At 47.4% G+C, this 27,195-nt stretch overlaps 1 protein-coding gene across 3 annotated transcripts in view; it reads left to right on the top strand.

Moving 5' to 3' along the window:
- The window catches only part of DROSHA (drosha ribonuclease III), a 316,847-nt gene that overhangs the window by 30,090 nt on the left and 259,562 nt on the right, over positions 1-27,195 (top strand). For all 3 annotated transcript variants that reach the window (XM_073550200.1, XM_073550202.1, XM_073550201.1), the window contains exons 6-9: positions 3,034-3,185; positions 14,566-14,646; positions 16,618-16,704; positions 19,310-19,396. In XM_073550200.1, coding sequence (XP_073406301.1) covers positions 3,034-3,185; positions 14,566-14,646; positions 16,618-16,704; positions 19,310-19,396 — 407 coding nt within the window. The remainder of the gene's footprint in view (positions 1-3,033; positions 3,186-14,565; positions 14,647-16,617; positions 16,705-19,309; positions 19,397-27,195) is intronic.

Below are 27,195 nucleotides of genomic sequence, written 5' to 3' on the forward strand. Positions count from 1 at the left end.
TAGCTCATTAAACGCAAGTAGAAATGTGTTGTACTAGAAAACATCCATAAAGCATATGAATAGTGATATCTTAGCTGCAAAGTTCATCAGAATTAATCACTTTTCAAAGGGTGCCATTTTTCTGAGCTTTCTGCACTTACATTTCTTTCTTTTTTTTTCCCATTTAAGTGGCGGCATTAAGATTCAGCTTTAAGCCTACTGACCGGCTCCTGGTGTGTGACTGATGTTATAAGATCAGTTTTTGTTATTTAGTTGTGAGCTGAAACTGAACCATGACAATTCTGTATTACCCCATTCAATAACATGCCCTCTATATTGCGGATTCAGGAGCATGCCCTATGGCTGGACGCACTATTTCAGTCTGGATACAATTTTTTAAAGAGAACCTTTCACTGGATTTTTTTAAACTGTGTAGCTCCTCCAATGGCTGCTATTCCATTGTTTCTGGAACAGGTCTTACTGTGCAACGTCATTCAAAATGCTTGCCCCCTGGAAATTAAGAAGCAGATGTTCCCTTTGCCAACTGGGCGCATACCATTGCGTGCATATCTTTGGGCGCATACCATTGCGTGCATACCATTGGGATCATACCATTGAACTTTTGTCATAGAGGAGAAAAAGCAAACACCCACATAGCATGCACGGTTGGTTTACAGGGGTTGTCCGGTCCAAATCGATAAGTCTGCATTTGCTCTGCAGACTTCTGAATCACCCCAGCACACGCACTGTGCGCTGCAAGGATTCGCCAGTTTCTGAGCCAGGATTGGAGGGTACGTATGCGTTATATATACTCCCTGCCAACCCGTCTAGTGCGTGTGGCCGCTCTACCATGCACTTGTATTATGTGGGGCCGCACCCCATCTAGTAACGCGGCTGTCCATGGAGAGAGGCCACACCCACCGGCGGGAGTATGCATGACGCCTACATGGGCCCCGGTCAGAAACTGGTGAATCCACCCAGCTCACAGTGCGTGCACTAGGGGGATTTATAGGTCTGCAGTCACGCAGAGTGACTGCAGACTTATCGACTTTGACAGGACAACCTTTTTAGTGTGTATGGTATGGGTAAAAATTTTATATATACACACAAAGGACAAAAATACATATATGCAAGTGCAAAAAGTATAGGGTAAATGGTAAGTATAGGTCTAGTCGTTCATGGTGGCAGCCGTACTAATGACAGCACATATGAGGGAAGTTGTACATTTATTACTGGGGGGGCATAAGTTTGGAATGGAGAGGCACAGAAAAGAAAGAAAAACTATTTCAGAATCGGTGGGACAGCAGCAACTGAAGTAATTAGTTCCATGATGTAATAATTCTGGAGCACAGTTTTTAGAACTTTGATTTCATTAGTTCATCTTTTATTACTTCTAGAAATTTGTGTCCCAACTCAGTCTACGTTGTCCGATCAGTGCAACTGTGCAGAGCCACTTCTTTTCAAGAAGGATGTAGCACCCAATTGTCAATTTATTCCTATATTTTGGGGAGGAAGACCAGCACAGTGTAGAGTTATGGAAATAAAAAAAAGGTTGTAAAGTTACAAGAGTTTGATAACCTGATTATATCCTATGTAGGGTTCAGAAGCGAAAGGAGGGTGACGGCACAACTTGTTTGTGGACGATGGGTCCTGCATAGCGTAGACTTTTGGGTTATACTTAGCAGCATTCTCAGATTTCCTTTCTCCCTGAATGTAAAATAGGAAAACGGGGTCAAATTCTGCGCTGCTGAATCACTGTAGTCTAAAAGTATTATTAGGTCCTGGGTTCGAATCCCACCAAGGACAACATCTGCAAGGAGTTTGTATGTTCTCCCCGTGTTTGCGTGGGTTTCCTCCCACACTCCAGTTTCCTCCCACGTTCTAAAGACATACTGATAGGGAATTTAGATTGTGAGCCCCATCGGGGACAGTGATGATAATGTGTGCAAACTGTAAAGCGCTGCGGAATATGTTAGCGCTATATAAAAATAAAGATTATTATAAAAAAAAATAAAGATTATTATTAAGGCTATGTGCCCACGTAGCGTTTTTTAAACGCTCAGAAAACGGGTTCTCCTTCCCAGAAAACGCGTTCTCCTTCCCAGAAAACGCACGTTTTTGATGCGTTTTTTTCCGCACGTCTTTTGGACTATAGGAATTAGCCAAAAACGCGGACCTAAGCGGAAATTATTGAACATGCTGCGTTTTTTACCGCTAAGCGTTTCCTTAGCGGTAAAAAACGCATCCATTGGCACAAAAAGGCCAAAATGCATTTAAATGAATGGGATGCTTCTTTTAAGCGTTTTTTATGCGGTTTGACCCCGAAAAACGCATCAAAAACGCTTAAAAGTAACGCTACGTGGGCACACAGCTTAAAAGTGGTTTTTCTTCAATGTGTTTCAGAGTTTCAAAGAACTCCTTCCTCAGGAGATACCACATACATATGTGGTAGTCCTAGGTGTGATAGCAAAATGACATTAAAAAAAAAAAGGAACAAAAGAAAAAAACATTTATCCAACGTCCTCCAGCATTTTTCCGGCCTCCGATATGGCTCAGCTGGCCCCTGCTTGTTTTTGTTACTTTTATCCATGTAATTTCTGTTATCTTATTGTTACATTATACTATTAGTAAAATTACATGTGGGGTCCAGCTGAAATCCCAGCGTAATATTGCCATGCTGCTGACAGCCACCACTTCTTTCCAGTCTGGTGGATTAGAATGACCTGAGATTTGTGTCCCTTTTTCATGTGATCCGGCTATAATTGCCTGGATTTCTTGCATCTAAAGGTCTCTCACAAATGCAGGAAAGAACAAGAAGAGGTTTGCGCTGGCAATACAGTGTAAGTAAATGAAAGGGAAAACGAGCACTCTTTATTTACTCATCGCTGTCACTTGGCGACAAGAGGCGACAAAGACAGTATATGATCTATAATAAAAAGCCGTCTGATCGCCATGGTGACTGCATTGAATTAGATTTGTTTGCCCGGGTCTGTGAGGATGTAGTAAAGTCGCGGCTTTCTTCTCGATGTGACTCGCTCCTCTTCCTTTTGACAGAGAGCTCCAGCGACTCTGACTGTGATACAGAGGATGATAGCTGCTCCAGCAGCTCCGATTCCGAGGTCTTTGATGTGATTGCGGAAATAAAGAGAAAGAAGGCTCATCCCGACCGTCTTCACGAAGAGCTCTGGTATAACGACCCCGGCCAGGTCTGTTCATTTGTTATGTTGGAGGCATCTCATGGGTTTGGATAAGCGGGGAAATAAAATGCCGAACTGTCTTGTGAAAAGGTCAAGGCATTTACTGACGTGATGTTGCATTAACACTGTTGTAGTAAGAACTATTATCCATTCCTCGCTCCATAAGATCAGCTTGGGAAAACTTATTTGCTGACTTTTAACATTAACCTCAGTTTTCATCAGAAATTAATGGCAGGCTTATAGGCTGGCTGCGCCTCTTTATGGAGTGTGACCGTATGCGGTCATTCCATACATTCCGGTAGATAGTCATAGCCGGAGACGAGGAAATCAAGGAAGATGCAGACTTGTGTCCTATGACATACACACCCTTTTGAAGATCAACTTTTGAATATTGTTTTTATCCTATTTAATGGGAACCTCTGGGGTTCCCTGACTGTCCCCAACTACTACTATAGCAATTTGACCCTAAGGGTGCTGCAACAAGCAAGTAGAATAATACCCAACACAGCTGGACACCCTACAAGTGCCTTGTCGCAGTACCATCAGCATTGCAGTGCGACCCCTTCCCTTGTAATGTACTGCGATGTAGGAACGACACATAACGAATTTTGTCCCATAAGTGTCGCAGCCAAAGTTGCTGTGCAGCCCCAGCCTAACTCTGCAGCTCGTTTTATGCTAATGAGGCAGGACTAGCTTGATGGACCATCACATTCCCTAGACTAGTCCTGCTTCGGAAATCTCATGTTCACCAATTGCCTTTATTAAAGGGATTGTAAATCACACCGAGGGGATCTTGATTTGTAGATCTGGTGCAGGGCTAGTTTAGGAGAGGTGACACGCCGGACTAGTCTTGTATCATTTTATGATGAGCGGTGGATTGAAAGTGCATTTTTAATAGATCGAAACTTGGTACGATACATAACACAAAATCGGATTACGGAAGTCTGCGTTCATGCTGCTGTTGTACCAGTTGGAGGCAGTCAGGGGTTCTGATGGTTTCCCTTAAAGAAAACTAACAGCAACAAACCATGGGAATAAAAGAAGAAAATCAGATATCCTCACACTAGAAATGCATTCCAAGCGGCAGTGCTACCATTCTGATGGTTTTGCTGCTGACAGTGACTTCATAGTCCCCTCTAATCGGCTGTAGGATCAAGAGCCTGCTGGTCAGGCCGTCATCACTCCCAGAGCAGTACAGACCATTTTATGGGCAGTGCTGGAATGTGTTCCTTAGGTAAGTATGTCTTTTTTGTTTTCTGTTACCCCAAGGATCAGTAAAAAAAATGTAGAATTTTTTATGAAACTTGACCAAAAGAGCATGTTCACACGTTCAGTAATTGTAAGCCAAAACCAGTAGTGGGTGATAAATCCAGAAGTGGTGACTGGTTTCTACTATACTTTTCCTCTGATTGTTCCGCTCCTGGTTTTTGCTTTTTTGACTTACAAATATTGAGGTATAATACTGACCAAATACTCAATGTGTGCATGTAGCTTAATAGAGAAAAATTTAGGATTATGCAAAACATGACATTCAAACCGGTTATTAAGAATTATGGAGCAAATGGAACTAAAACCGTAACCATATTTTTAATTATTTCATAATTCAATAGTTTACATGAAAGTAAGCAACTTTGTAAATTATTGTATTGGGAGAAATCTGCTTCCTCTTCCAGGACTGATCATTCATTGTCAAAATTCTCACTTTACTTGTAAAATCTGTAATCAATAAAGACGGACTGTTACATTACTGAGTGGAGGTGGCAGTTGGTGCCGATGAGATACTATGCAGGCGGGAAGTGGAGGGAGGAGCCGCCTTTAGCTCCTCCCCTCATATCTGCATAGCATTGTATCAGTAGCGGCTTCCATCAAATGTCTCAGTAATGTAACAGTTCGTCGTCATTTTACCCTTAAATTGATAATTTTGAAAATTAATGATCAGTCCAAGAGGAGACAGAAGCTAATTTCTCTGATGAGATATATCACAAAGTTGCTTATTTTCACATGTATTTTTGATTTCTCCCACTCCTCATTGGGGGAAACAGACAGTGGGTGTTATGCTGCTGGCCACTAGGAGGACACTAAGTAAACCAAAAAAAAAAGTTGGCTCCTCCCCTGCAGTATACACCCTCTCGCTGGCTGAGATTTCTCCAGTTCTTTGCTTAGTGTCTATAGGAGGCACTTGGGTCTAGTTTCAGACGGCACCATATTTATTTTATTTTTGAATTTTCTGTACATTTTTACTTTTTAATTAACGGGGTGAAGGGGGCGACGGTTCCTTTCTACGGCCCGCTCTCCCCCGAATCAACAACAGGCAAGCACGCAAAGTATACCTCCCCATACACTTTCCTGCGACGAATGGGGCTGATTCCTCTGACGATGGTTCCCTTACGGTCGGTACTCCACGGATACGAGGGCAAGCGCAACAGGACGTAGGACAGGAGTGCATGGAGAAGGACTAGAGCAGCGCTTTTCGGATGCCCTGAATCAGCCCCAGAGCTCTCCATCCCCCTACCACAGAGTGGATCGATTGAGCAATACCCCTTTAAGACCCCCTCCAGCTCTGCTACATCGCCCGGAGGATGAGACACACATCTGCAGCTGGAAGACCCCGGACAGCGACGACCTGCCTGAGCACAGGAGTGGAGGTATGGGGTCGGGTCCTGCCCCCCCGGGTGAAGCGCTGACTTAATGTCAGCGGCTGTGCACCGGTGTCCCATCGCGCCCCCCTGCTCTCTGTGCTCGGGTTGGCCAAAAATTTAGTCACCGGCTTTTCCTGGCCTGCTAGGCCGCAATTTGAATGGCGCCGCCTCCTCCCCGCCCCCGGCACCTACCGCGGGTAGGCCAAAAATCTAGTCCCCGGCTTTCCCGGCCTACTAGGCCGCAGTTTGAATAGCGCCGCCCGCACTAACGTCGCCACCCCCTCCTCTTGGTGCCTCTCATTACTTACGAGATGTGCAATTCTAATCTCGGGGGCCCTGTCTGTTACCTCAGCAGCCGTTAACCCTTTCAGGAGAGCTATGCCTGCTCCGGACAGCCGGATACCGGGTGACACCACAGGGCCACCGTTTTCCTCCCAGGGGACACAGCACAGGACCGTGGGTAAGCTGCATCTGCCCTCAGATTAAAGCTTAACCCCTTCCCAGCACATTCCCTGCAGCTGCAGACTCTGCCGTTAACCCTTTCAGAAGCGCTATGCCTCACTCTAAGGAGGCTAAACGGGCTATTAGGAAACACACTGCGTTTTTTACCGTGTCTACCACTTGCAAGTCTGCCTTACCCAGTGCACAGACTAATCCGTTATGCACGGACAGCAACTCGGACTGCGCCCTGACCTGCGCTACAACATCCCTCGCCGCCGCTGCTGACGGGCCTCCTGCGTTTAGTACCCCTGAGTGGGCTGCGTCCCTGTCATAGTCGGCGGAGTCTCTGACCCAGGCTATATTCTCCCTTCGGGAGGACTCTTTAAGTCGGAAAGCGTCCTTACCTCCGGAGGAGGGCTCTGGCGTCAGCCGGGAATTATCCACCAGCAGGGGCCATACTCGTTCAAGGGATCGTCAGGTCTCTAGAAAGCGGACCCATGATGCGTCCTCTAGTCACGTTCGCGCCTCAGCATCGGCGACTCCTGTCTCTCGCTCGCCCTCTCCTGAGGTTCACAGCGAGCACGACTCTGAATTCGAATCAGACACGTCAGCCCCTCAGAATCCCCCAACTGATCAAGAGTCATTTGATTCTCTTATAGAATCAGTCAACATGATTCTGAAGTTGAATGAGGAAAATATTCCCGCTCCAGCACATCCTATCTCACTTAAGAAAACCAAGTGTGTGCACAGGTTATTTACCAGCCGTCCAGAAACATAGGGATCGGCCACATAAGCGGTTCACAGGGCAAAAGTCTATTCAGGCTAAATACCCTTTTCATCCAGACCTAATGTAGGATTGGTTACAGTCCCCTCCGGTGGACCCTCCTGTATCCCATCTTGCTTCTAAAACACTCTGTCTCTGAGGGTTCCTCAGTCAGAAACCCCTACGATCGTCAAATTGACTACCTTGCCCGTTCAGATTTTTGAAGCTTCAGGAGCAGCCCTTTTTCCATCTTTCGCGGCAATGGCCGCTTGGGCAGAAGTCTTGATTACTTCCTTCCAGGGCACCAATCTTCCTCCGGAGGCAACCACTGTCGCCAGGCAGATAATTCACGCAGCAGACTTTGTAGTAGACGCTTCTTTTGATGCCGCCAATTGCGCGTCTCAAACTGCCGCTAATGCGATCTCCATTAAAAAAGCCCTATGGCTCCGCGGCTGGTGGGCGGATGCCACATCTAAAAGATCGTTGACTTCTCTCCCCTTTCAAACGGGTCGTCCTTTTGGAGAGAAACTGGACCAGCTCATTTCTGATACTACCGGGGGAAAAAGTAAATTCCTTCATCAACAAAAGGGCTGTTCGGCCGTTTCGCAACCAACAGCGTTTTCGATCTTCTCGCAACAATTCCGGTTGGTCCTCCTCTACCTTCTCTTCTGGATCAGGTCGGTCCCCGCGCAGAGACAGAAGCTCCCAGGTCTCATAATACAGACCTAACCGCTCTTGGAAACCCAGGCCTAGGGCTTCTAGATCTGCCCAATGACGACAAGTGGGTCAGGGAGCTTGGTGTCCTCCGGATACAAGATAAAATTTTCCTCTCCCCTTCCAACTCGGTTTTTCCTTTCCTCTCCCCCCAAGAAAAAGACAAGAGCCTTCCTTTGGGCTGTTCAGGCTCTGCTAAGGGACGGAGTCATCATTCCGGTCCCTCATCACGAAAGGTTCAGGGGATTATATTCAAACCTTTTTGTGGTTCCAAAAAAAAAAAAAAGGACGGGACGATGCGACCCATTCTGGATCTCAAACTGTCAAATCAGTTTGTCAAGGTACGGCGATTCCGAATGGAATCTCTCCGATCAGTTGTCGCTTCCATGGAAAAAGGAGAGTTCCTAGCATCCATCGACATCAAGGACGCTTACCTTCACATTCTGATCTGCCATCCCACCAGCAGTTCCTGCATTTTGCAATTCACGAGAAACACTTCCAGTTCGTTGCCTTGCCCTTCGGACTCGCCACCGCCCCCAGGGTATTTACCAAGGTCATGGCGGCTGTCATGGCCATTCTCCACTCTCGGGGAGTGGTGGTGTTACCGTATCTGGACTACCTGCTCATCAAGGGTCCGTCCCTTCCAGCCTGCTAGGAATCCATGGATAACCGTAAATACACTTTCTCGCCTGGGGTGGAAGATAAACTTCGAAAAGTCTTTCCCAAAACCGGCTCAGCAGATTTCACTTTTAGGAATGATCTTGGACACTTCCCGCGGAATGGTCATTCTCCCTCCAGGAGAGAACCAAGCCTTACAACAAGCAGCGCGGACTCTTTCCCGACCGGTTTCTCACTCCATTCGTTTCAGCATGAGAGTTCTCGGAAAGCTGATGGCAGCGATGGAAGCAGTTCCATTTGCACAGTTCCACCTTCATCCCTTACAACATGCGTTTCTGTTAGCTTGAGACAAGAACCCGTTCTCCCTGGACCGTCGGATCCCTCTGTCCCTGCGGGTCAGGCAAGCCCTCAGGTGGTGGACACTGAGGTCCTCCCTGAATCAAGGGAGGTCTTTTCTCCCAGTAAGATGGTTGGTAGTAACCACCGACGCAAGTCTCCTCAGCTGGGGTGCGGTCTTTCGTCGCCACACGGCACAGGGTCATTGGTCAACCCGAGAGTCACGTCTCCCCATCAACATTTTGGAGATACAAACGATCAGATTAGCTCTACGGAGTTTCCACCATCTCCTCGCAGGTCACCCCATCAGGATCCAATCCAACAACGCCACGGCTGTAGCGTATTTCAACCGCCAGGGTGGTACCCGGAGCAGGATGGCCATGCACGAAGTGAGTCCCATCCTCCATTGGGCCGAGACCAACCATTCGCCCATCTCAGCAATCCACATCCCGGGCGTAGAAAATTGGGCAACAGATTTTCTCAGTCACCAAGACATTGCCTCGAGAGAGTGGTCTCTTCATTCGGAAGTCAGTCTTTCAGCAGATTTGTCATTGTTGGGGGACTCCGGATGTGGATCTCATGGCCTGAAGACTAAACAAGGTTCCTCGGTTCACTGCCCGATCGCGCAATCCATGCACCATCTGAGCAGACGCCCTAATTCTGCCATGGCACCGGTTCTGGCTCCCGTACGTCTCCCCCCCCCCCCCCCCCCCCCCCTTCCCTTGCTTCCGAGGGTCATCAAGAAGATCAGAGCGGAGGGAGTACCAGTGATCCTATTCACGCCAGATTGGCCGCGCCGAGCATGGTATGCAGAACTAATACAACTAGTCGCCGACGTCCCCTGGCGACTTCCAGATCGCATGGATCTGCTCTTGCAGGGCCTGAATTACCACCAGAACTCCAGGGCCCTGTCTTTGATGGCGTGGCCGTTGAATCCTGGATTTTAGCACAGGCTGGGTTCTCTCACGACGTGGTTTCCACCATGATTAGTGCTAGGAAGCCTGTGTCCATACGCATCTATCACCGCACCTGGAAAACCTTCTTTTCGTGGTGCAAGGATCATGGTCGATCACCTCTGGTGTTTTCCATTCCGGCCATATTGGAATTCCTTCAATCCGGATTAAAATCAGGCGTCGCACTTAGCTCGCTCAAGGGCCAAATTTCGGCCTTGTCAGTGCTTTTCCAACACAAAATTGCCACCAAACTTCAGGTCAAGATGTTCATTCAGGGAGTTTCCCATGTGGCGCCTCCTTATAGAAGGCCTTTGGAATCATAGGACCTTAACCTGGTTCTCGGGGCCTTACAAGAGGCTCCTTTCGAACCGCTGCAGGACGTATCACTGACCGTCCTCTCTTGGGAGGTGGTCTTTCTAGTGGCAATTACGTCAATCAGACGAGTTTCGAAATTGGCAGCCCTGTCCTGCCATTCTCCGTTCCTGAATTTTCATCAGGAAAAGGTAGTTCGCAGGACGTCCCTGTCCTTCCTGCCCAAGGTCGTCTCCTCTTTCCATCTCAACAAGGAAATTGTTTTGCCTTCCTTTTGTCCGGCGCCAGTCCATCGCGTTGAGAAAGCCCTCCACACCCTGGATGTGGTTAGGGCGCTGAGACGGTACATCTCGCGGACGGCTCCCTTCCACAAGTCAGATGCCCTGTTCATGCTTCCAGAGGGGCATAGGAAGAGTCTAGCCGCTCAAAAGCAACGCTAGCCAGGTGGATTCGCTTGGCGATTCAGGAATCCTACCTTGTCAGGAACCCGCCTGTCCCAGAGGGGATTAAGGCCACTCTACCCGGTCAGTGGGCGCCTCTTCAGCCATTCAGCATCAGGCCTCGGAAGAACAGGTCTGCAAGGCTGCGACTTGGTCCAGTCTGCATACTTTTTACAAAACATTACTAAATTCATTCTCGGGCCTGTCCGCAAGGCTGCGACTTGATCCAGCCTGCATACCGTTACAAACATTGCCTAATTCATTCTCCGGCCTCTGCGGATGCAGCTCTCGTCAGACGCAACCTGCAATCGGCAGTACCTCAGTGTTGACTCAGTGGTACATGGAGTATTAGCAGATGTATGCTCCCCACCTAGGGACTGCTTTAGGACATCCCACTGTCTCTGTGTCCCCCAATGAGGCGTAGGAGAAATAGGGATTTTTGTGTACTCACCGTAAAATCCTTTTCTCCAAGCCAATCATTGGGGGACACAGCACCCACCCTGTTTAGCCTGTTGGCTCACTGTAGCATTCTTAGGCTTTGACTTAGTTATGGTTATTGTTGACTGTTTATGCTCCTACTGCTTTTTTCACCGAACTGGAGAAATCTCAGCCAGCGAGAGGGTGTATACTGCAGGGGAGGACCTAAGTTTTTTTTTTTCTGGTTTACTTAGTGTCGTCCTAGTGGCCAGCAGCATAACACCCACTGTCTCTGTGTCTCCCAATGATTGGCTCGGAGAAAAGGATTTTACGGTGAGTACACAAAAATCCCTATTTATAAAATGAATAGTGTAAATTTTTACATTTTTAGAAATAACAATGTAAATGATGGTTACTCTTAAAATAAGATTAGCAGAGGTCACTGGCACCAGATTTATAAACATCCATCAGTAAGGGGTCATTGCAAAGTTGGGAGTCAGAAACCAGTCACCCTAAATGCTGATAAAGACACATTTACTACATTGTAGGGATTCAAGTGTTAAATTGCCATGTCAGGTTATGGGATTTCTCCACTATTGGTTACCTCTGTTATGGGATCATTCATTTCCTATGTATACAGCTTTTCTAATATGTAAGTGTTGATTTAATAACTATGAAAAGACTTTAAATTGTACTATGATACCACATTACAGATTTAACCCCCCCACCTCCCTTAAAGGGGCGTTCCACTACCAATGACATATCCTCAGGATAGGTAATCAATATCAAATTAGCAAGTGACATAAGAAAACATTCCCTATTTCTAGCCCAAAAACAGAAGTGAAGCAGACCATGCTCATTACAATAGAGGTTACCTGATGGTTGGGGCATCTAACATAGTTAAAGGGAATTTGTCACCAAGTTTTTTCCATCTCCATCAAAGTTTAGCATGACATAGGGACAGAGACCTTGATTCTAGCAGTGAGTCACTTATTGGGCTGCATGCTTAAGTTTTGATAAAAATTACTGTTTTCTCTGCTTCAGATCTAGCAGTTCTCTGAATGGTGAGTTGTGTATAAGGCTAGTTTCACATTTGCGCTTTATAGCGCAGCGACGGCCTGCGCATGGCCGCCGCTAAGCCCCGCCCCCTCCCGGCTCCCTGCCCGCCCCATCCGGTCATCGCCTCCTACTAGCACACATGGGCGCTTGTGATCTGCGCACCCTATCTTTAGCATAGGGTGCGCTGGCCGTGCGCTAGCAGGATTTTGCCGTGCGCTGCGCACTTTTGAAGGTGCGCCGTGTGCGCCGAAATGCAACATGCTGCGTTCGACGCACATGGGCGCACCTTCAAAAGTGCGCAGCGCACCCCAAAATCCTGCTAGTGCACGGCCAGCGCACGATCTGCGCACCCTATGCTAAAGATAGGGTGCGCAGATCGCAAGCGCCCATGTGCGCTAGTAGGAGGCGATGACCGGATGGGGCGGGCAGGGAGCCGGGAGGGGGCGGGGCTTAGCGGCGGCCGTGCGCAGGCCGTCGCTGCACTATAAAGCGCAAATGTGAAACTAGCCTAACCCCGCCCACACCGGTGATTGGTAGCTTTCCGTTTACACTTTGCATAGACAGAAAGCTGACAATCATTGGAGGGGCGGAGTTATAGTGAGCTCATGAATTTGGAGAAACGCATGGCAATAAGTTTACTAGTCCTCTAGTGATAATCTCCTGCTGATAAAACAGTGTTTTTTTTAAAGCAAGGAGCATGGTAAGTGACACATTACTGGTATCTGTCTCTACATTATGGTGCTTTCAGATTAGGTGACAAAAACCTGGTGACAGATTCCCTTTAAAGTATATTAAATGAGTATTTAAATAATACATAAATCTGTTTAATCCTTTTTTAATCTTTTTTTTTTCAAGAAAACCCATTTAAAACTTTACTACGTGATACTGGTTTTCAAAGCTTAGCAGTGTTTGCTCTTGGTGGTGTCATACATGCTGTCAGGCACTGGACCGTCTCTGGTATTTAAAGGAAAAGGAAATCTGAGCAAGCCTTCGTAATGAGTTACCAGCCCAGTCTTAGAAATGTCATCCTCCACCTGTCAGTAGCTGTGAGAGGTTCATGAGCGCTCTAGTTGGGGAATAGTAGGAGTAGCTGCAGGTTCCAAACACCTTTCCGGGATAAGTTTCTTCCTGATACATCAGCGGGATGCTGCACGTGGCCCCCCGGGCATTGGAGCTATGATGGGCAGCACAGGGGCAGCACAAGTCACTGATGTGGGTCACAGAGCTCCGGCTAATGGAATACATTGCTGTGCAGGTCAGGGAGGGGATTTCTTTTCCTTTTTGCTGTGTATGACTTCAGATTGTGTAAGAATAGAGGGCTCTGTGTGATGTTGAATGTTAACATGTATTGTTTTTCAAAAAGTGATTTGCCACTGGCATTTGGAAGGTTAAATTCATAACATGAGTTTAATTCCTATTTCTACCCATGGATAATAAGCGTACAGCTGTGGGGTCGGGATATATGCAACTGCCATTTAATGATATAAGCATGTACTTTATGTATAATTTTACTAAATCATAGTTAAGAACCTGTCTGGTGTTTTTCCCTCAAAGAGCCACCACTGCTATATAGTACGTGCAGTTCTACTCCGTTACTTCCTAATGCAGTCTCTAATAGCCCTTGCACTGACTTATCATATGCAAATTCCCGGCCTGCAGTCAAGTAGGTGGAGACTCCATGCGAAGAAGGGAAGATGGCTGCTCCCGAGTCCTCCCTACTCTGGCCTGATTGATATATCCCCTCTACAAAGACGTCAGTCACGTCAGATTGGCCACTGATGAGGCACTGCTTAAGGTAGTAATGGTGCAGAACACTATGTAGTGGTGGCAGTTTGGGAGGCAAAAAAAAACCACGTGAGAGAAGACAAATGGCACCCAATATAAGGCGTTTCACTGGAGAGAGTGACATCATTTTGCAAAACCCAGTAAAGTGGCACATCAGTACCTGGTGTCCTCTATAGGAGAGCCCTGAGAGCCGCCTTCACCAGACGTCAAATAAAGTTGAATCCAGCTTTGTACTTGTATTCTTGTGAATTGGGACTATAGCCATCGTTTAGCCTCCTGCCTGTCAGTGGAATGGCTTAATTTGTATGTAGCATCTTTGTCATTCATTTTCTCTTGATTTTCCCTTGTGGGTGGACATTATGACACAACACTAGTCTCTACGCCATATGGCTGTGGCGCCACAGTGCTGTGCCATTGTTATACACTGTGCAGCGTCGGTGTAACTGATGGGCAAAAGGGCTCTAGCCCTGGCCTAATGCTCGGAATATCGCATACTTTCCCCACTTACTCACTAAATGTCCTCAAAGCGTTGTATGAGGGAAAAGTGCTTCTTCCCATGAGACATGGTTGGAAAGTTCAATAAGTTTTGGACAAGAGGAAGTCAGATCAACCAAGTACAACATTCAGTGGCTCAGTGGTCAGCAGTGCAAGGAGTTTGTATGTTCTCCCCGTGTTTGCGTGGGTTTCCTCCAGGTTCTCCAGTTTCCTCCCACATTCCAAAGACTTATTGAGGGATTCTAGATTGTGAGCCCCATCGGGGACAATGGCGATAATGTCTGTAAAGCGCTGTGGAATTAATGGTGCTATATAAGTGAGTAAGAGTGAAATAAATATTAGTTATTATTTATTCTATTTATTTTATTAGTAAGAGTGAAAGGATATTTTGACCATAATTTCTCTGTATTTTATCAGATGAATGTTGGACCCCTATGTAAGTGCAGCATTAAAGCCAGACGGACAGGAATCCGGCACAGCATTTATCCAGGAGAAGAGGTAATTGACTTCCACTTGTATTTAATTTGTGCATCTGTATTAATTCCGTCCTCTCCGGTCCTAGGTTATTGCTGTAGTCGTCTTCTTCTATTTCGATTCACATCAGAATTTTTTTCTCCTGTTGAATTGTCTTGTAATGATGTCCATCCTACAGGAAGGTGCAGCAGGGTGCTATAGGATACGTATCTTGTATCATCCTATTGGGTTATAGTCTACAAGAAAAAGGATCCGTTGAGCAATACGTTGACAAAGCAGGATCCAGATGGCAGCTTGGCAAACACATTCTGTAAAACATGAGAGCCACTGTTATAAAATTGTTTTCTGTACAAAATCCTTATTAAAATTAAAGGGAACCTACCATTCGATTCATGCTGCATGAACCAAAGCCTGGCTGCACAGGTTTTACTTTAAAACGCCGCGGCATTTTAGTTCAGAGAAATCATAGCTTAAGAAGTCGGTGCCAGAATATAGCTAACAAACTGACCAGTACAGAGCAGTCCCCAACTGGATCGTTCCACGCGCTACTGGATTGCCAGATTGTTCCCTTTGTACACACAAGGGAGAGACCTGACAATTAGAGCTAAGCGGACTCCAACTGTAAAGCTCAGGGTTAGTACTGGACATGTAGTGCCGGAGCTGACTTCCGAACATTGACTTCTCCTGGAAGTCCGTTTTAGAGTTCATGGAGAAAGACTATGGGGGTACTTACTATGACTATTTTACAGCACCAAAGTTAGGGTCCCCATTAACTACTGTGGGGTTCGGGTTCAAGTTCGGGTAGGGTTTTGGTGCCTGAACCAAGTTCAGTCGAACACGACGGACCCAACCATCCACAGGTTTGCTCATCCCTACTGACAATCAGTTGGGGACTGTAACAGGCTACTGAGGCATCTTCCTATGATCCCCAACCGGCTTTTCAAACTTTTCTCCTAAACTGCGTTTTTCAGGGAAAGCCATACCTGGCTGTAATCGTACAGTCAAACTCTGGTTCCATTTTAAAGAAACAAAACCAAACTTGGATAGTAGGATACCCCACCATGACATGTACAGGACAGCTCCTCGGCAATCCGTGTTCTCTCTGTCGTCCTAATTCTAGGTCAGTCAGGAACAAGTGCCTTGCTTGCCTCGTAAGTAGGTGCTTGAAATATGCTGAAGAGACTTGAAACCGCTATTATCTCAATTCCTGGATCCCATGCACTTTTCAATAACTCCTTGACCCAGTTCCTCTTCTGTATCCTCTCTTCATACAGAAAAATCTACTTTAGGGAAAAAAAAGCCTCATCTTCCTTATTAATGCTTGCGTGTGTTCCCGTCATATAGACAGGGCTTTCGCAGGATCTCGGTGACTGTTTTCAGCACAAGCACAATGAATATTTCATAATTTAATAAGCAGTAAATTGACGTTGGAGACCCGAAACATCAATAGCAGCTTGAGTATTAAAATATGCTGCTTTTTTTAATGACAAATTGCTGATAAATATGTAAATCCGGAAAGCTAATGTGAATCATTTGGAAACATTGTGGGCAGAAAGAATTCTCCGAGCCAAACCCCGGATTTTTATGTAGCAGATGCACCTTGGTACATGGCTGTGAACACTAAGACATTGGTAACGCTGACCCCTCTAGCTGTAGGAGAGCGACACGTTATAGCAGAGCTTTCCATGGCAAAGAGCTGCCGCCGTCTATTTTACTGCGGTTTTAATCCAAACCCCCGGATATAAAAAATGTGTCCCAAGTGCCTTAAGATCTTAGACGGGAATTAAGAGTAGGTGCGCGGCTGATTATCATATTTTTGTATACAGGCTTAAGACTTTAAAGTACGGAAATGTTATTCAAAGACTTACTAAAGGCATATTATGCTTTTTCCTTGGCTTTCTTGAGAAATAACGACGTGTGCTGCGTTGTCATGGTGTCTTTTTTGGATTAATTTTTTTTGGCAAATGGTCACTTTCCCTTTGTTGTTTCTGGCAGTCAATGAAATCATGCCGTCCTATGACAAACAACGCAGGACGTCTCTTCCACTACAGGATTACAGTGTCTCCGCCGACAAACTTCTTAGTGAGTATTTCCAAAGTTGTTTGTTCTGAAACCATTCTGTTCTTAGTGTTTTTCTAAACTTGTGTCTAGGTGCAGTCGTACATACAAAATTTCTGCTGCTGATTTTGCTATGTGGATTTGTCACAGTTTTTGATGCGGTCTCCCCCTGTGCATTGCCAAGGGTGAAATCTGCAGTACGATTTGCAACATACAGTAAATTGACTTTCTGTGGATTTAAAAGGTCAGATCAGTTTACCTGCAGGTTTTTTTTCTGACGTGTGGATGGGGTTAGGTAAAATCTTATCCACTTTGCTGCTACTGTAATACACTGTAGATTTTCTTCTAAATGTGAACATGACTACAAAGATAAATTCTGACCACCCTGAACTCCTATCTCCAGTTATGGCTACATCGGCCTAGTACAATGAGGCCGTTCAGAGGTCCAATGTGCCAAGATAATGTCCCTCAGAGGCAATGCTTCTACGGGGGAAACCTCTGTACATATGTAGTCTGCTATAATAATTTTCTGTGGGATTCAGATGGGATCTCGCCGGGAAATCCCATGCATTTGAAGGCATACGTTCGTACAGTTCTATGGAAATTATGGCTCTTTACCCATTTGTGGGTGTCCCTATGCCATTTTTGTTTTCTTCCCAATAGTAAAATGTTCACAGAGAACTCCTTTTGGGCTAAAGTAAAGAACATCTGCCAGTTCCCGTAACTGTTCCAAACCACCATTATAGGGTTATATACTGTATGATAATTTCTGTATTCTAATACATTTTTTTGCACCATGCTAACTTTCCAGTCTTTTAAAAATGAATTTATGACTGATTAGATGGGGCTTCATTTCCCCCAGATTAGTTCTTCTTCAGATCCTCCAATCATGTACCCTTAGACGTGACTGACATTCTGCATACTCTTAGCATCATAGTATGACTGTGACTGTGGTCCTACCATAATGGGGATTGTAAGGAGGGTGTCGGTCACGTCCAGGGAGGCGTGGATTAGCGAATCCGAGGACAAGGCTACGGTTTACAGCCTGTTGCCTAGGAAACTGACCACCGCTGCTGTTGAGCTTGTAAACACTGTTCTGAAACTGGCCAGGATTAGGAAATGGTGTGCTCCTGCTACCCTGTCATCTTCAAAACAGCGCCTACAAAATCAATAAAAAAGAACTATAAAGCTAGCCAGCAGCAGTGGCCGGTCACCTAGGCAACGAGCGCTAAAGAAGAGAAAAGGGCTCATATCTCAAGAATGGCTAAAGATTTTTAGTAAATCGCTAAAAGTAACAAGCACTGTCCAACAATAAGCATCCATGAAGATGTAATATAACCCTTTGTTGACTTACAGACTACATATGACAGCTATGCTCTCTACATTTCAATCCTTCATGCTAGCTTTGACTAGAAGGTAAAGATTTCTTAGCACTCGGTCTCCATAGATCACCTAGGACGCATGTAGCCAATAGTATTGCTTACCGAAACTGCAACGTCTTTATATTTATTTCATAGGGGAGAAAAATGATGATAGGATCCCATTAAGAAAATGTCCTACCTCCAATCTACTATAATGGGCCTTTCCTCTTTGTGCCCTATAGATATGCTAATGGGATGACTTCCTATCTGTATTCTAAGTGACATAATAATCTACTGTAGGAACCCGGGAGCAGAAGAAATGACATTTCAGCTGACTTTATAACGCGGTGGATCGTGCGCCAGTCCTATATTTGAATGCAAAGCAATGGCTGGGACAGTGCGCACCGTGGTTAAGGGCTCCGATGCTTCCGCAGTAATGGATGTCTTTGCCTCATATTCCTCAATATAAATGTAATCAAGCGCTGAGAGTTATGACTTTCCTCCCACACAGCGGCAACAGTTAGATGTCTGCAGGGTTTTTATTTAGTTGCTGATGCAGTAGAAAAGGCTTTTCCACCTGACTTTGGCTTGTGATGCTCAATCCTATTGTGAATTATGAGCTACACAGAGTATTTTTTGCATGCATCAATGGAGTTAAATTCCCCACGTTCAGTGCAAAACTTAACAGGTTTCTTGAGTGAGCATAAAAAGAGATTGATGAATTCCGCCCAGCCTTTTTTTTTTCCCTGCTGCGTGTTGATTTGTGTGTTGTCTGCAAATTGGCAACTGAAATGAACTTTCCCAATTATCTCCTGTTTTGTTTGCGCACTAATTTATGCGCCCGTCCCTACTAATGGTTTGTTGATATATAGAGTACAGGTTAAAGCGAAATTGGAATTTGTGGACAACGTTTTATTTTGCCGTTCCTGCTCCTTAATTAACCTCTGTGCTGCCTAGAGGCAGATGTTGGCAGCACACTGACTCTGCATTAGAAGCTTCTGACGGTCACTTGCTCCTTTCTCTTGATCCTTGGTCCAAAGTCTGGGCATCCAGATCACCTGGAAGAACGCCTGATACTTTTATGGATGCATTAAGAATAAACATTATGCTCTGGAAGCAACTGATTAGCATGTTGTAGGCTTCCCTACCTTTCCGCGTAGACAGACTCTTGCCAAAGAAATTTCACTATTCAGACACCTTGAGTAATGAACCCCGAAGAGCACAGAACAGCTTTATCACAATCTGACGCTTTCTACCTCTTGTTTCAGACCGACCGGCCAACTGTTATAGAGTACGATGACCATGAATATATCTTTGAAGGCTTTTCAATGTTCTCTCATTCTCCACTCACAAACGTAAGTCACCGACCTGCTGCTGAATTTCATATATATATTGTATACATAAGAATGAATTAGAACTTCTGAACTGTCCATTTGTGATCCTTCTACAAATGAAAGTGTTGCCTACTCATTGTCTGCTTTTTCTAATTATATTCCTGCTACCCTTTCATAATATCAAATAACCAACTAAAGAAAACATGACTATGACCAAATATCACCATAACACATAACAAGCTTTATAAGTACACAATAATAAAAACATACAGAAAAAAAATATATAAAAAACATAACATATAATCCATACCATGTAAAGGAGAAAAAAGGCTGAGATGACGAAGGAAATCAAGAACCCCAGAATAAACGAAAGTTAAAGATGACTTATGTTAAAGGGGTTGTCCGGTCCAAATCGATAAGTCTCCAGTGACTCTGTGTGACTGCAGACTTATGAATCCCCCCAGCGCTTGCACTGTGCGCTGCTGGGATTTGACGTTTTCCGAACCGTCTACTGGAAGGTATGTATATGTTATACATTCTCCCTGCCAGGGTGTGGCCTTGCTTCCATTATACACTTGTATGGAGTAAGGCAGCATCCTGTCTAGTGCCGCGGCCAGCCAGTGGCCATGGCCGACTAGAGGGCGCTGCCTCCCTTCATACAAGTGTTTGGAGAGAGGCTGCACCCACTGGAAGGGCTGTGGCCGGGAGTATGTATAACACATATTTCTCCTTCGCCTCATTGGGGGACACAGATACTGTGGGTGTATGCTTCTGCAGCTTGGAGGCTGACACTAAGTGAAAAAAAAGAGGTTAGCTCCTCCTCCGCCGTATACACCCTCGCCCCTATTGCGGGTGGAAATCAGTTTTTTGCTTAGTGTCCATGGAGGCACACGTCTGGTTTTTTGCTCCAGACTTTTTCCATGAAATGTGGCAGGGGCAACGGATCCTATTGAAAGGGTTCGATTTCCCCAAACCAACAACGGGCGAGCACGTGCGAGTGTCCCTCCACGTATCCTCTCCCGTGACTTGGGACACGATGTCGGACTTAGCCCTGACCACCCCTAGGTATTGACACCATGGGCTGTACAGAGGCACAAGACTCGTCCGTGCGGCCCCTACTGCTCCACCAATGCTTAGACTGCGGTGTTGCAGGGCGGCGGACAGTCCCTCTCCTCACCTCCTGAAGGGGTTAGATGGAGCTAGGGTGCCTGCACCGTCCTATTTTTCAAGGCCCCCTCATATACCTGAGCTGGGAAGCCGAAGAGGATCGTCAGTGAGGAGAGGGCCTGAGAGGGCTCCTGCGGCGAAGATCTGGGGCTGGAGCCCTTAGCCGGCGGATGCCACCGGCCATTCTTGGCTGAACGTGGCTGCAGATGGAGAGCGCGGCGCGGAGCAGCCCGCGCCAGTTTTTGCGGCGCCATGGAAGGTCCGCACCCCCCCTCCCCCATCGCGGGCAGGGGATAAATTGAGGTCGTGGCTTAAGCTGGAGCTAGGCCGCGGCCGGAAGTTCCGCCTCCGGGCCGCGCATCACTACCGGCGGCCCGCCCCCCCATGCCTGGGCGGCGGTGGATAAATTTAGTCCCTGGCTTCGGAGCGCGGCTAGGCCGCAGAGCCGAAAGTACCGCCCCTGGAGCGGCTTATATGCTGGCGGCCCGCCCCACAGCTGGTGGTGCGCGATTTTGGTGTGGAGGCGTCCAGGAACGTGGGGGCACAGGACTGGGGAAAGTGCTGCCCGAGAGTTCACGCTACAAGAAAAACGAGGTACTACCTCCTCCCCTCTCCCCAGCAGAGAACAGATACAGCTTGTCCGAAAAAGCAAAGACGCACACTTTTTTTACGCTGCATGCATCTCTTGTCGGGCTGCGTTTCCGTGGGCACAGAGCAAGGGATTATGTGAAGTCTGCGAGTCCGAACGCGCCCAGGAGCCCTCCCTGTGACTGTTACGGAGCCCCCGAACCCCCCGGAGTGGGCCCTATTACTGTCATAGTCCATGGCGTCGCTTACGAGGGCAATCGAGTCCCTTCAGGCCCCAGATATGGGAAGGGACAGTGGCTCGCCGGCCTTAGAAGGAACCTCCACCTCACTAGAGCCTTCAGCCTGCAGGGGCTGCTCTCATTCCAGGCAGACCTGAGGGAAGAGAATCCACATGGTGTCGCCCAGTCCACCCGGTGCAATTGCATCCGTAAGTTCTGCTTCTCGCTCCCCGTCGCCAGTGGTTGATAGCGAGCAGACCTCAGATTTCGACTCAGACGAGCCACTTGACCTGGATGCTCCAGGGTCACGTGAGACAGTGGACAGCCTCATAGAAGCCGTCAATCAGACCTTGGGGATTGAGGATGATCCCGCAGCGGCTACAAGGGCATAAGGTGGCGTTTAAGCGAGTGAAGCGGCCGCACAGAATTTTTACCTCTCACCCTGAGTTTGAGGACATAGTGCAGTGACACAGGGAACGACCAGTCAGGCGTTTCTTGGGTCAAAAGGCACTCGAAGCAAGGTATCCATTTGCCCCGGACCTCCGTAAAAAATGGACGGAATCTCCGATGGTAGATCCACCGGTGTCACGCCTAGCCACTAAAACTCTGTTATCCGTACCTAGTGGTTCCTCTATTAAGGATCCCACGGATCACCTCATAGAGAGCTTAGCTCGCTCAGTATATGAGGCGTCAGGATCAGCGCTCTCTCCCTCCTTCGCAGCAACTTGGGTAGCCAAGGCCATGATCTAATGGTCAGAATCATTAAACAAGGTCGTGCAGGAGCAAGAACTACCTGCAGAGATATCGGAGATCGCAAGTCAGATCGCGATGGCCGGAGACTACGTAATCAATGCATCTTTGGATGCGGCTAATTGCTCTGCACTTGCTGCCGCTAACGCAATTTCTATCAGAAGAGCTCTATGGTTAAGGACATGGCGGGCCGATTCTACTTCCAAGAAGTTCTTGACTTCCCTGCCCTATCAGTGCGGCCGTCCATTTGGGGAGAAGTTAGATCAACTTATCTCCGTCTCCACAGGAGGAAAGGGCGGTTTTCTCCCTCAGCAAAAGGTCAAACCACTTTTTCGCCACCCTTTTCTGACACGTTTTCGGGCCTTTCGCAACCCCGGGTGGGCCACAGCGGCCAATTCGACCGCTTCAGGCCGCCCCAACCAGGTTAGGGAGCGGCAGGTCTCATATAGAAGCAACCCATTGGGGAGAATGCGTACTCAACAGCCCAGATCGTCAGCCAAATGACTCGAGGCGTTTACCAGACGACACTAGCAAGGTGGGCGGCCGACTACTCTGATTTCGCCACGTCTGGTTCAGTGTCGCAGACAACGCATGGGTAAAGGAGTTGGTGGCCTCGGGTTACAAAATATAGTTTGTCATAAACCCTCCAAAACGGTTTTTTCTTTCTCGTCTAACCAGGGTGGATACCCAGGCAAGAGCTCTGTTGGGAGCCATCAAATCGCTCCAGCGCAACGGGGTCATTGTTCCCGTGCCAGAGCACGAAAGAACTCATGGCTTCTTTTCCAACCTGTTTGCGGTTCCCAAAAAGGACGGGTCTGTCAGACCTGTTTTGAACCTCAAACTTCTGAACAAATTCATCAGGGTCAGACATTTCCAGATGGAGTCTCTCCATTCAGTCATATCGGCCATGGAGCAGGGAGAATACTTGGCCTCGGTCGACATCCAGGACGCATATTTGCATATTCCCATCTTTCCTCCTCATCAAAGGTTCCTGCGTTTCGCCATCAACGGTCGACATTTTCAGTTCGTGGCGCTACCTTTCGGGTTAGCCACGGCTCCTAGAGTGTTCACAAAGGTTATGGCAGTTGTCATGGCCGTATTGCATTCTCAAGACATAGTCGTCTTGCCTTACTTGGATGACCTATTGGTCAAGGGCCCTTCAAGACGGGCATGCGAAGGAAATGTCAACATCACGCTAGATACTCTTGCCCGCTTAGGGTGGTTGGTCAATGCGAAGAAGTCATCCCTTGTGACAGCTCAGAGGATTTCCTTCTTAGGAATGGTCTTCGACACTTGCCGAGGGTTGGTGATTCTCCCTCCGAAAAAAGCCCTAGGTCTCCGGCAGGGAGTTCAGACTCTTCGCCAACCAGTCCCTCATACCATTTGCTTCGGGATGTGGATTCTAGGAAGAATGGTGGCAGCAATGGAAGCAATATCGTTCGCCCAGTTCCATTTTCGCCCCCTGCAGCACGCTCTCTTGTCAGCCTGGGACAAGAATCCTTTCACGCTCGATCGGCGGAGCCGACTGTCCTCTCAAGTCATGCAGTCGCTCGGATGGTGGATAACCAGTTCCTCTCTGACCCAGGGGACACCCTTCCCCCCCAGACCATTGATTGGTGAAAACAACCGATGCCAGTCTCCTCGGCTGGGGAGCGGTGTTTCGCCACCACACGACCCAGGGACGGTGGTCGCCACAGGAGGCACGCCTCCCGATCAGCTTATTGGAGATACGTGCAATTTGGCTGGCTCTGCAGCAGTTTCATAACTTCTTAGCAGGCCGCCCCGTCTGGATCCAATCGGACAACGCCACGGCGGTGGCTTACATAAATCACCAAGGGGGCACCCGCAGCAGAGCAACCATGCGCGAGGTGGGGCACGTTCTTCTTCAGTGGGCCGAAGCAAACCACTCGGTGATTTCGGCAGTACACATACCAGGCTTGGAAAACTGGGTGGCAGACTTTTTCAGCCGGCAGGGTCTTGTGTCCGGAGAGTGGTCACTACATCCCGAGGTCTTCCAGCAGTTTTGTCAACTGTGGGAAACTCTGGATGTGGACCTGATGGCGTCAAAGAGTGATCGCCAAGGTGCCCACATTTGTCTCTCGGGCCAGGGACCCGCAAGCAATCGCTGTGGATGCGTTGGTTCTGCCATGGAACCAGTTCCGCCTCCCATATCTATTTCCCCCACTGCCACTACTCCCGAGAGTCATCAAAAAGATCAAGACGGAAGGGGTTCCGGCGATTCTGCTGGCCCCAGACTGGCCCCACCGAGCGTGGTACGCAGATCTAATGCAGCTGCTCGCCGACGTTCCTTGGCGACTGCCAGAGCACCCAGATCTACTTTCTGAAGGGCCGATTTGCCACCCGAACTCAGGGGCCCTGTGTTTGACGGCATGGCCATTGAATCTTCGATTCTAACCCAGGCAGGGTTTGGGAGCAAGGTGGTCGCTACAATGGTTAGCGTCCGGAAGCCTGCTTCAGCTCGAATTTACCACCACACCTGGAAGGTGTACTTTGCTTGGTGTCGAGGCCGGAGTGTTTCTCCACTGAGATTCTCGATTCCCAACATCTTGGCCTTTCTCCAGTCGGGCCTAGACTCGGGCTTGGCCCCAAGTTCCCTCAGGAGACAAATATCGGCCTTATCCGTCCTGTTCCAGCGCAAAATTGTTACCAATTTGCAGGTTAAGACTTTCATCCAGGAAGTTTCCCATTTGGTACCTCCCTATAAGGCGCCTATTTCTGCCGAAAGTCGTGTACTCATTTCACATTAATGAGGATGTTGTTTTGCCTTCATTTTGTCCAGAACCGGTGCACCGTGTGGAAAAGGCTCTTCATACGTTAGACCTGGTAAGAGCCCTCCGGAAGTACGTGTCGAGGACGGCACCCTTTCGTCAGACGGACACGCTGTTCGTGCTCCCCGAAGGGCACAGGAAGGGACTCGCTGCCTCGAAATCGACCATAGCCAGATGGATTTGTTTGACTATTCAGGAGTCCTACCGCATTAGAGGCACGCCAATTCCAGCAGGGATCAGAGCACACTCTACTCAAGCAGTGGGCGCTTCGACACCAGGCTTCGACGGAACAGGTTTGCAAGGCAGCAACCTGGTCCAGCCTGCACACATTTGCCAAACATTATAATATCCATACTCAGGCCTCGGCGGATACGAGCCTGGGTAGAAGGATTCTCCAAGCAGTGGTGGCACACCTTTAAACAAGAGGTGCATGTAGCTTGGATCGGTGAGTCAATCTCCCACCCAGGGACTTCTTTAGGAAGTCCCACAGTATCTGTGTCCCCCAATGAGGCGAAGGAGAAACAGGGATTTTTGTGATAAACTCACCGTAAAATCCTCCGAAGACTCTCATTGGGGGACACAGCACCCACCCTATTAGCCAAGTTGGCCTCTATTTTGTTTAATTTATACACATTTATTTATGTGATATAAGGGTGGTCTTTTTTCTGGACATGTTGTACCTGTATTAAGGCTGATTTTATTGTCCTCCTACTGCTTTGGCACCAAACTGATTTCCGCCCGCAATTGGGGCGAGGGTGTATACGGCGGAGGAGGAGCTAACCTCTTTTTTTCACTTAGTGTCAGCCTCCAAGCGGCAGAAGTATACACCCACAGTATCTGTGTCCCCCAATGAGCGTCTCGGAGAAAAGGATTTTACTGTGAGTTTATCACAAAAATCCCTGTTTCTGATCCCTGTTCAGAAAACGGCAAATCCTCACAACACAGTGCATGCGCTGGGAGGATTCATAAGTCTGCAGTCACACAGTGACTGCAGACATATTGATTTGGACCGGACAACCCCACAAGAGAGTATACAGACAAGACAGTATGAGATCTCAGCTGCTGCTTTCTGGGAGGCAAAACACGTTTAAAAACAGGCAGCAAATTCTATACTGCAAGGCTTTAGTCACACATCAGTATTTGTATGCCAAAACCAGGAGTACCTCCAAATCACAGAACAGTTATCAGTTTCCCTGTTTCTTCCACTTCTAGTTTTGGCCTTCAAAATTGATGAAAATTCCTGACCAAATACTGACTTGTGAAAAAGTTCAATGAATCTGCTTTAAACCCATACTGTCTTGCCAGTATACTCTTTTGTGTCCTCCCTGCCCAGGACCTGTAGTATGATCAGATCCCTGTACGGTCAGACACAGCCATTACACTGTACACAGCAGGGGCAAATTTGTGAGATTATCTCAGCACAGGAACATTTTTTTTTTAACACATTCAGTTGTGGAACTTAAAACATTTTTCCAAGATCTGTTAATTAAAACATACTTTGTGGGAAAACCCCTATAAGGGCCCTGTCACACATAGCGACTCACCAGCGATCCCGACAACGATATCAACTTGTCAGGATCGCTGGTGTGTCGCTACATGATCGCTGGTGAGCTGCCAAACAGGCGTCGCTGTGTATGTTAGTTACCAGCGCGCTGATGCAGGGAGCTGGTAACTAAGATACACATCGGGTTTCTAAACAGCGCTCGTCACTTAGAAACCCGATGTGTACCTTGGTTACCAGCTCCCTGCATCAGCGCGCTGGTAACTAAGGTACACATCGGGTTTCTAAGTGACGCGCGCTGCTTAGAAACCCTGCGTTTACCCTAGTTACCAGCGCGCTGATCGCTGGTCTCCCGTCTGTCACACGCAGCGATGCGTGCTGGCCAGCGGAAGACCAGCGATCAATAAAATGCCCTGGCTATTCCAGGACGATCAGCGATACCCGGCAGGGGAGCCGGTCACTGGTCAGTGTCACACACAGCGATCTCGCTGGTGAGATCGCTGTTGCGTCACACACATTGCTATGTGTGACGGGGGGCTTAACACCTGTGAAATCAACTGGTCTGCCACATTTTTGCAGTCCTAAAAACAAGTATAATCTGGTAATTGACTTGCAGAACGTATGACCATTCCCCAGTGTAATGCCAATCCAGACCATTAAACGGATGTTAACTTGATTTTATTGATGCTTTGTCTAGATCGTTCTAGGAAATTGATAACTATCTGAATACAGTTTTGATGATCCTGTCCAATGTAAAGATTTGTGTACTCTTGCTCTTAATTTTTTTTTTTTTTATTGCACAGTTTC

The sequence above is a fragment of the Dendrobates tinctorius genome, unplaced genomic scaffold (assembly GCF_039654945.1).
Source record: "Dendrobates tinctorius isolate UK_male_01 unplaced genomic scaffold, ASM3965494v1 ptg000163l, whole genome shotgun sequence".
NCBI classification, from domain to species: Eukaryota; Metazoa; Chordata; class Amphibia; order Anura; family Dendrobatidae; genus Dendrobates; species Dendrobates tinctorius.